Raw genomic sequence first — 11,047 nt, forward strand, 5'->3', positions numbered from 1 at the left:
TTAAACCCCTTAATTTTTTTAATAGGGCATGCCTTGGCAGAGGTCTGCACTCTCAAAGTGCCCTTCTAGTTCAAATGTACGATCACTTTACATAAAAGCCATTAGTTGTAAATGTTTCTGCCTCATTTAAGCAATCAGTTTTTTTTCCGTCACTTTAGTATGTCAAATGTTTCTAAACAGCTGTACCCCAGCAGTTTACTTGCTGTTGCCATGGAGAAGACACCTGCCACTATATTTATAGAGATTCGGTACGTATTTAGTACACTTTGTGTTTAACACACCATGGAATAAATAATATTTAAGATGGGTTTCAGCCAAGGGGGTAAGCCAGACTCCGCAAAGCGTACCTACTATGGAGCCATTTTGATGCTAATAAGCCATAACCCGCCGTTAGCATTCCATTGACTGCCATTCATTTTTTAGCGTCCCTTTGACAGCAAATAAATTTACATCTGAAGCGTTTAAAGACTATTTGTCCATTGTTTATTTCTAAAGAAACACAACAATGTATAAAAGGTTCCATTACCTTGTACCTCACGTTATGGCTCCGTAGTAGACGTTTTCGTAAAAATAGGCTAACGATTGTGTCATAACAACGTGACTTTCTGTCGCATAAGACAAATTACCGTACAGGAGAAGCTCGCAGGCAGTTTCGACTTACATTAGTTGTTTAAGTTTAATTACTAATGTTAACTAGCAATTTAGTTAGCAATAATTAGCCTGTGCCTATGTTATCTCCTAACATATACAAAACCCGCTCAAATAATTAAATAAAGTGTGTACTCAATAGAACAAGTCACTAACAATTTTGAAGTGGTGTAACATGCTTTTTATTATTTCACAATACATTTAAACACAATAAATATTAAAATAAAAAAAAACAAACCACAAACATAAAGAAAAAAGCGAGGATTTTTGTAGATTCAAAAAGAAGGGGCAATTGCACACTACACATCACGCTTTTGGAAAAACACAGAAAAGAAAACAAAAAGCTTATACGAGACCTAACCACCTACCGGACGTCCGAATGAAAACTAACTAACCCCCGCACAACACACCACCTAGTTGAAAACAACCACTTCATAACAAAAATACCCACCAAAGTGAATAATACATTAACAGCAAACGACTAAACAAAACAAAAAAATACTAATTCCAAAATGTTCCACTAAAGAACAAATAATGAATGTTTGTTCACAATACTACTAATTACAACTGTTTTGCTTGCAAAATTGACAAGAAAGCCATAGTGACCACCCCACCTTCACATCCTCATCTCTCTCTTATATATTATCTCTCATAAAATTGTATTACTATTATTTGAAATTTATTCATCTTAATAGTTTTACTTATTAGTAGTGTATCACATTACAAATCAGCCTGCCAAACTTATGCGCCCTATCCATTACCGAACACAACATGTAAGACTTCCCTTCTACATACAACAAAACTACTATTTATTAAAACATTAATATAAATAAACACTTATAAATACATTGTAATAACATAACAAAAAATAAACTTATGTTGAGTATCATACTAATTAACACCATTGAAGTGATCTGTACTTCTGTGTGGTTTAACTCCACTACCCAAAGCACTAACCTACTAAAAAGTAACTGTCAATATTAATGATGTAAATGAGAAAAATAAATCAGTACTTGAATAACCAAAACATACTCTCACCTCAATATTTTTTAATAACAATAATTTTTTAATTCATTATTGTTAAAATAAAATAAACCTATATATTGATCAAATTGCTCCCTTACCGGAATTAGCAGGAAGCCAAAAGCATATCAGGTGTTATTGTCAATTACAAAAAAGCGTAAAAATACAAACAAATACACTTAAAATACAATCACACACACGGGCAACCCCACTCAACTCCCGCATCCAAAATATCACCATCCTCACAACTTTCACTTCCTACCTAACAATACAAATCTGTTGTTGAATTAATTTAAAAATTATATACCACATAGAAAAACATAAGTAATAAGCATAACATTTTCACAGCACTCTAATAACAATCAATTTTAATTATATATTACAACACAAACAAATTATAAATTAGATTTTCCCAAAAAATAATCTGCAAAACATCCAATTAAAACTTTTACATCACAATAAAAATAATTTAATACTTAATCTATAACACGTTTAAATACACTTTATCAAATACAAGTACATCAACACCAATTCAAAATTATTTTAGTTACAACTTAAAAGTGGGCAACTGATTGCTCACTTGATCTGATCGGGTTTACAGTGTACCTCCGCTCTCTCCGTCTCTGCAAGATTGGGAATGATTGAGATTTCTCTTGGCACAGCTACCAGAAGACTTACAACTTTCAGACAGGTTGCTCACATCACATCTACGTCGTCAAGCTCAGTTGGAGCCTGCGCAGTAACGCTCAGCCATCACCGGAAAAGTGCTTCTAATAGACTTCACTGGTCTCCAGTGCAAGTCTACGGCGTCGCTTTGTCCATTTATTTAACTGTCTATGGTTTCAGCATGGCTTGAACTTATTTTAGGTGAGTTGAGCTGATCTAAAACAGGAGGCAGGACTCACAAAATATCCTATATAATTGGTTCCAAAAAATTATAAGCTGGACTTTCAGAAACACAACACAGTCACGATTGGAGCGGTACACCATGAGGGAATAGAAGCTGCAGTTTAGGCATTTTGTTGAAAGTATCATTGATCTTCCAGGTCACACATACTAATTGAACTTGAATTGTCTCATCATATTGATTCTTCCTACAACATGTAGAATAATTGTTTATAGTTAGAACTAGTTGTTAAGTGCAAGGATAGCTATTATTAGGGGTGTGCAAATAAAATCTATTCACATTCGAATCGCAATTCAAGCTCTACAAATTCAAAATCGATTCATAGAATTAAATAGAATTTTATTTTTAAATTGTATGTCTACTGCAATCACATGGGAAAAGTAACTACATTTAAATACTGTGAATCTCTTTTTTTTTTTTTAAATCAAGAATCGTTTTTGAAATCGAAAATCAATTTTGAATTAAATCTTTAGCCTGATAATCGATATTGAATTGTGACAGTTTCTGAATCGTGCACCCCTAGGTATTATAATACTTTAAAAGCTGGATGTTAGTGACCTTAAATACATGCACATGTTCATTTATCCACAGTCCTTTGGACACCCTCTGCGAAATAAAATTTCATGTTTACTTTGACCAAATTTATCACAATATACTAGGGCAGCAACTAACGATTATTTTCATAGTTGATTAATCTGTTGATTTTTTTCTCGATTAGTTGTTTGGTCTATAAAATGTCAGAAAATGGTGAAAAACGTGGATCAGTGTTTCCCAAAAGCCTAAGATAACATCCTCAAATGTCTTTTTTTGTCCTCAACTCAAAGATATTCAGTTTACTGTCACAGAGGAGAGAAGAAACTAGAAAATATTCCCATTTAAGAAGCTGGAATCAAAGAATTTTTACTTGTCTTAAAAAATTACTCAAACCGACAAATCGATTATCAAAATAGTTGGCGATTAATTTAAGAGTTGACAACTAATCAATTAATCTTTGCAGCTCTACAATATACCATCAACTCTAAAATGGAATTTTAACATACAGTATTTCAATACAAGAAATGTTTATAAAAACAGTTTGTAGCTTGTATTTAAAACTTAAAAATTAGATGTAAAAATGAATGTAATAAAAAAAGAGACTACAGCTGTTCATAAATATGAAGAAACTAGCCCATTACATAAGAAAACTGTTAAGTTCAAGGAAACGTACTGTATCCATAACAGAAAATGCCACTGTGCTTTAAGTTGGTGATTAAATCAATTAAATAAATTAAACAGCAGTGTTCAATGTCTCAATGTACAAGCTCCACTTCTACCGACGTACAGTAAATGAGTTCACTAAGTGAGAGGAGAGACTACGAGGTAGCTGGTTAATGTGATAATAGAAATGTGTGGCACTGCGATAACAGCTAATGTTTAGCTAGAGAAATAAGCAATAAATTAGTGCCATTGGCCAACAGCTACCCAATGCAGTGTTCTCCACAATGTTTCCCAGTGAGAAATGCGAGTGGCCCAATGAAAGAAGCAATCGACAAACACTTTAAAGCAGAAAACCTAGCAACCACATGGACAACTGCTAGAAAAATCTAAATATTCTTCCCTGTATGATTCTGTACAGACACATTTTTACACAGACCCACACAGGATATTGTCTTAAAATGTAGTATATTTATTTCAGAGCAACTAAATTGTTTGAGATGAGTCTATTGCTACATAAAAACGCTCTATGACAAAGTTACCTATCAAGGAATCCCATTTTTCAGACGCTCAATGCTAGACAACAGGAAATTAAAAAAAAAAAAGAATCGGTGGAAAGAGCGCCTCCGTTAGCCACTCGTAACAGTGATGACAATCAGAAGGTCTTCAGTTCAAAGGGAGACCTTTGAGAGTGTTAATATTGAGGGGATTGATGGAAAGGAGAAACTTACCACTCAGACATCATATTGACATTAGCCTCGACTATAACGAAACAATTCTGTTGATTTTAGTTTGAGGTTTGTTTTTCCAGGGACAATGGCGACTGATAAACAAAAAACAAGCCGGTTAATCAAGCAGGCTTATTTTCATCTATTTTACCTAGACAGATGTTATAAGGCACTGTAAAACATGGATTGCCTTAAGTAGATGTGTGTTCTGTTGTCCTTGTGTTGTTATTTCTTCATTGAAACAGAAAAAAAGTCTATGACCCTAAACCAGCAGGGATAAAGAATCCCAAGGGCTGGGGTGACCCATATTGTACATTTATCCATATTCGTAAAGTCCAATTTCTGGTCCTGCGTGGGTACGTACATAGGTAGATGGAGATACCGGACCCTACGCCGTAGCCTGATGTGCACCTCTCAAAAAATTTAACTACACTAAAACGCTGAGTGCAACAACTGTGATTGGTCTGCTTGGCCGTGGCTTGGTAGCGATGCATTTCTTCCATAGACAGTAAAATTAATGGACAAAGCGACGCCGTAGACTTCAACGGAGAGCAGTGAAGTCTATTAGAAGCACTTTTCCGGTGATGGTCGAGTGTTACTACGCAGCCTCCAACTGAGCTTGACGACGTAAATGTGATGTGAGCAACGTGTCTGAAAGTTGTAAGTCTTCTGGTAGCTGTGCCAAGAGAAATCTCAATCATTCCCAATCTTGCAGAGACAGAGCGTAGGTATATGTTAGGAGATAACATAGGCACAGGCTAATTATTGCTAACTAAAATGCTAGTTAACATCACTAATTAAACTTAAACAGCTAATGTGAGTCGAAACTGCCTGCGAGCTTCTCCTGACTGTGCGGTAATTTGTCTACTATGCAACAGAAAGTTGCGTGGTTATGACACAATCGTTAGCCTATTTTTACAAAAAAGGCTGCTACGGAGCCATAATGTGAGATACAAGGTAATGGAGCCTTTTTATACATTGTCGTGTTTCTTTAGAAATAAACAATGGACAAAGAGTCTTTAAACGCTTCAGATGTAGTTATTCACTGTCAAAGTGATGCCAAAATTAATGGCAGTCAATGGAATGCTAACGGCAGGTGATGGCTTGTTAGCTTATGAACCTCTCCATAGGAGGTACACTTTTCAGACGCTCGCTTACCCCCTTGATTTCCTCCTACTCATTTCCTGGTCCTCCTTTTCCGAGAAACAACATGAAATCAAGGAGAGGGTTAACTTTTCCTGCTACAGCTTTCCCACCGTGGTCAGAAAGCAAAGGGGAGACACTTTGTTTCTCTCACTATGACTTTAGAGTCGCTACTCGCTCTGAAGCTAATCACCGTCACTCTCTCACTCGCTCTACCACACACTCCCCCTGCTATTCTCTTAAAGAGATACGCTATAACGACGCAGACACCAGTGCACAGGTTTAAACCTCAGGCCACTTACGTAGGATACAGTGAATGCTCTGCGTAAAACCCCCGCAGAAGCATAAATTACCTTTAGACCAAGCAATGAGTGCAAGCATGTGGCTAGCTGCACCCATGTGGTCAAGTTAAAGGAAATGTTTTCCTACCCCATATGTAATAAGTATCACTGGAGAAAAAAAAAACTCAAATTTAAAGTACCAAGACATTTCCTTTAGACCCGCTCTGGACACTGCTTATGTATGCCTACATCCTGCTGTAATGAAAAAATATCAGCCCTAGAGCTCCACAACACACACCAAAGTGCAATACAAGAATAACCTAGAATGACTTCAGCTGATGAAAACTAAATCCCCATTTGATTGAAGTAGATTACTGTAAGGCATGTAAGTGTTTCTCTAATGCTGGTTAATTGCAATAAACTGGAATTGGTTCTTTTGTGGACATATTGTAATCATGTCAATAACAAGGGGATTTCCTGAAATCACCAGAGCAATTGTTTTTTTCTTCAATTCTTAGAATTGTGACAATACAAACTGGAGGGATGCTCAGGTGGTGCACCTGTGTTCATTGTAAAAAAAGGTTTTACATGGATTGTGGAGTAAGTCTTATTTCCTGATCTGCCATTTTCATTATTCTGTTGGTCTATGTCTGATGTAAAAAAAATGTATTGTATGCTGTAGATGGCTGTATCCCGTGGCTGTAACGTGCCATTTGCTCACTGGGGACCAACAAACCATTAGCTTATGTGACAAATGTGGATAGGGCAGTATTGTTTTTTTTAGATGGTCACTGCTTATAGCAATGGCATTACTATTAACAGGTATTGTTGCCTATATTTAGAGGTTTCTATTCTTGACCCTTATATTCTCATCGCCTCGGACTAGGGTGACACCAAGATCTGGCTACACCCTGCTACGCTCTGCGAGTCCCTGCAATGTCCGGCTACATCCTGCGGTGTCCTGCCGCGTCCACCCATGCTCTGCTGTACCACGCTACATCCCGTAACGCCCTGCTGTGCCCGGCTATGACATGAACTACTACCATTGTAGTCTTTTGTGACTATGTGACTATTACGCCACTGTTCATCATAACCCCCAACCGGCCCCGTCAGACACCGCCTACCAAGAGTCTGGGTCTGCCGAGGTTTCTTCCTAAAAAGGGAGTTTCTCCTCGCCACTGTCGCAATAGCCACTGCTAATGCTTGCTCTTGGGGGAATTATTGGGGCTTTGTAAATTATAGAGTGTGGTCTAGACCTACTCTATCTGTAAAGTGTCTCGAGATAACTCTTGTAATGATTTGAAACTATAAATAAAATTGAATTGAATTATATTAACGTTTTGAAAAACAGCTAATGGTCATGCAGGTCCATTTATAAACAAAGTTCTGATACTTTTTCAGACATACGATTACCGATTATATATATTATATTGTGTTGAATGGTTACCTTGCAGCTTGAAAGTTTACGACCAAGTCATCCAGTAAACGATTGGTTCTTAGATCTTGTTCCGTTGCTTGCTGAAAGAAACAAAAGAAGTAAGATATGAAGGACTCTGTCTTCTTTATCAAATCGATACAACTAATTATACTGTAAATTATGAGCTGCAATTGTGAGTAGACAATTGAGGTAATGACACAGATGATTATGCAAATGACTTGGGGGCATCATTATGAATTCAAGTCCATACTTACTGTATTGCAAACTGGACACTGCAACTTATAGCAAAGAAATTTTCTGATGCACAAGGAGCAAACTGTAAAATGAAATGCAAACAAAATGTATGTTATACATAATGTGTTAGCCAAGATTTAGATAATTTCCTTACTTTCATCAAAGGGGTTGTTCAGTGACAATTTGGATTTAACAATGCACATAAAAAGGTTCTCTGTAGTGCACAACTCTATTCAATCCACATTTGAGGATGGTCTACAGCTGCTCAATAATAGCTGCTAATGTAATTACCTCCAGCCTAATGGAGCACTCATATATACAACACAATGCAACATTCTGAAGCAAAAGCGCCTGCCAAGTCTCCAAATGCATACAAAGCCGCATCAACCTATGATAAACTTGCTTAAACTTAAGCACATAACTCACTTGGTGCTATTACTGCTGAGACAACACCAGGATCAGGAGGGAGAGAAAGAAAGTCATGACTACTACTGAATGGTTCTCTTGCTCATGGAAATAGCATACACGTAGCTAACATGCACATACTGCAATAACATTCCACTTATTTGAAAAGACATCCATTATCATTCAAATGTTTAACTCCTACTGCTTTGAAATCATTTTTAAAAGTACAATTCTATTTTTCAAAAAGGACATCAGCTGCATTTCACTTGTTTATACAAGGTAGCTACTAATTCCATAGCTACCTTAAAGCTGCTCTACTAGTTACTTACAGTTGTGAGAGCATTTAGTCATCAGTGAAATATTGAGGAAGTCAAAGCAAATGGGACACCGAAGCAGGGCATCAAGATTCTACAAATGAGAAAAACTACAGTGATTGGCATAATCATGTATTAGTTGTCAGGAAATAATATTTTTTTTAAATCTGTTGAAAACATGGCAGGTTAGAAGCATGAAATTTAACAATAACGTTACAGACCTGGAAAAGTTACTTTTTTGGTGAAACTAACTAGTGTCAACATGATCGTAGAATCAAAATAAAACATTTTTTATTTCAGTGTAACAAAATCAAATAAATCTAAATGTTGCTTAATGACTGGTAGGCTACACAAAATTTCCAAAGTGGAGTTGGTCATTTCCCTTTAGAAAACTTGGCCATGACGTTGGCAAGTTTCAAACGCATACCTAAAGCACTATCTCCCTGTTCCAGTTACTGGTCATAGTAGTCATAGGTTCTGTTAACTGGAAATATATATATATATATATATATATATATATATATATATATATATATATATATATATATATATATATCTAACTCATGTGGTCATATCACGTGGCTATATGATGTGTTTCACAACATCTCGGTTCATTGTCATGATACATATTGTACAGCCGAAATAAGTCAGCATTGACGTAACATGGCATGACCCCTAGCTAAGTATGTTTAGCTAGGTAATGTTAATTGTTAGATTTGGCAGGGTAAGGTTAACGTTAGCATCAATGTGTGTTAAGGTCGTTTCGTTTTAACGTTAACGTAACTTACGTAAAATATTTAATTACCGTTAACGTTAGATATTCTGAATGGATTGGACAGGGTTAGCTAGCTAGCTAGATAGCTAGCTATCTTGATAGTAACGTGCGTAATGTTTTATGATCAATACTTCCGTTAACTGCAACGTTAGTTAGCTACTTCATTAACGTTACTTAGCTAAATCACAAATGTGTTTGTGTTACATTAACGTTAGCTAACGTTACGTAACGTTAGGACCTGTTAAGTTAGCATATGAGTCTATTGTAACGTTAGCTAGATCAAAGAACTTGATGAGTATGCATTTGTATTTTTAAATTGCTTTAGAGTTTTAACGTTACTCATTCAAGTCCGTGGATGTACTAGCTTTAGCTGTTGGGTTTTTATTTAGCTGCTAGCAGCCGCCATGTTTGCAAACATTTTTAAAAATATGCAACTTACTTTTAGACATGCAAGGCTAGGTGGTAAATCTGCTTCAATCCGTAGGGCCATCTCCAAAATTCTGAACCACCCTTTTAAACAACAAACGCAGCTAGGCCTTTTTAAGAAAGAAAATTGTTTTTGTTTCAGTCAATCAATCTGTGATCAGAAATCAAAGTCCCGCTCGAAGGGATGCAAGACGCCTCTTACGTCATTTGACGACTTCCGCTGAGTTGGAGGTTCTGTAAATAAACAGATTTGAGCATTAAGGCTACATTAGTTTACATAGTACATAATTTTTTCTCCTAAATTTACGACTTTACGAACAGGAAAGCTAAGTGTAGAAAATGAGTATTCCAGAACAACTGACTAACAAGTGGTGCCTCTACAACAGCCTTGCTACTCTTCATTTCAGCTGATAAGGACACAAGTTATCCTGGATGACAAGTGTAAGTATGAATAAATATTGTATAATCAGTTATATATATATATATATATATATATATATATATATATATATATATATATATATATATATATATATATATATATATATATATATAATACCTGAAGTGTGTGGCTTAGTTTGTTTCCAGGTCCTCATAGCTACTAATGAGAAAGTCTTAAAGGTCCCATGCTGCTCTTAGGCCTTATTGGTCCCCTAATACTGTATCTGAAGTCTCTTTCCCAAAATTCAGCCTTGGTGCAGAATTACAGCCACTAGAGCCAGTCCCACAATGAGCTTTTTTTTGGGGGGGGGGCAGGGTGTGGCCTTGACCAACTGCCAATTTGCTTGTTTGAAAGCCATGATGTCTCTCTCTCATGGGTGGGCCAAATTCTCTGGGCGGGCAAAGCAGAGAAAGGGGAGGTGACCTTGCTCGTTATGACCTCATAAGGAGCAAGATTCCAGATCGGCCCATCTGAGCTTTCATTTTCTCAAAGGCAGAGCAGGATATCCAGGGCTCGGTTTACACCTATTTCAATTTCTAGCCACTGGGGGATCATAGGCAGGCTGGGGGAAAAAAAACCTCATAAAGTGAAATTGTCATGCCAAGGGACCTTTAAACTAAACAATCTCTCCACATTTAAAGGAACACGCCGACTTATTGGGAATTTAGCTTATTCACTGTAACCCCAAGAGTTAGATAAGTCCATACATACCTTTCTCATCTCCGTGCGTGCTGTAACGCTGTCTGACGGCTCCAGCGGCAGCAGCCCATCACAGAAAATGCAAGTGAATGGTTCCAGCAATCCTACTGCTCCGAAGTGTGACAAAAGTGACAAAATAACGCCAACATGTTCCTATTTACATGTTGTGATTTGTAGAGTCACAGTGTGTACAAAAAACAACATAACATGAGACACAGCCATCTTCTAACCGTAAACAAACCGGGAACGATACTCTCAGACAGGCTTGCTGCAAAGCAAATCACTCCGCCCAAGTAGCAGAAGTAGCAGAGCTTCGCCTTCTGAGATTATAATTCCCGGTTTGTTTACGGTTAGAAGATGGCTGTGTCTCATGTTGATACATTTTTTGAC

The 11,047-nt window shown here is 36.8% G+C and overlaps 1 protein-coding gene across 4 annotated transcripts in view; it reads right to left on the bottom strand.

The window, feature by feature from the left end:
• Positions 1 to 9,668, bottom strand: part of rad18 (RAD18 E3 ubiquitin protein ligase) — a 31,630-nt gene extending 21,962 nt beyond the window's left edge. For 3 of the 4 annotated variants that reach the window (XM_039797624.1, XM_039797622.1, XM_039797621.1), the window contains exons 1-4: positions 9,530 to 9,668; positions 8,331 to 8,409; positions 7,617 to 7,678; positions 7,372 to 7,442 (exon numbers count right to left, since the gene is read on the bottom strand). In XM_039797624.1, the coding sequence (XP_039653558.1) occupies positions 7,372 to 7,442; positions 7,617 to 7,678; positions 8,331 to 8,409; positions 9,530 to 9,580 (263 nt within the window). In that variant the 5' untranslated portion in view covers positions 9,581 to 9,668. Of the gene's footprint in view, positions 1 to 7,371; positions 7,443 to 7,616; positions 7,679 to 8,330; positions 8,426 to 9,529 lie in introns of all 4 variants that reach the window. The other variant, XM_039797623.1, reaches the window with a different exon arrangement.
• Between the last annotated feature and the right edge of the window lie 1,379 nt (positions 9,669 to 11,047).

This window comes from Perca fluviatilis, chromosome 4, assembly GCF_010015445.1.
Source record: "Perca fluviatilis chromosome 4, GENO_Pfluv_1.0, whole genome shotgun sequence".
In the NCBI taxonomy this organism is placed as follows: domain Eukaryota; kingdom Metazoa; phylum Chordata; class Actinopteri; order Perciformes; family Percidae; genus Perca; species Perca fluviatilis.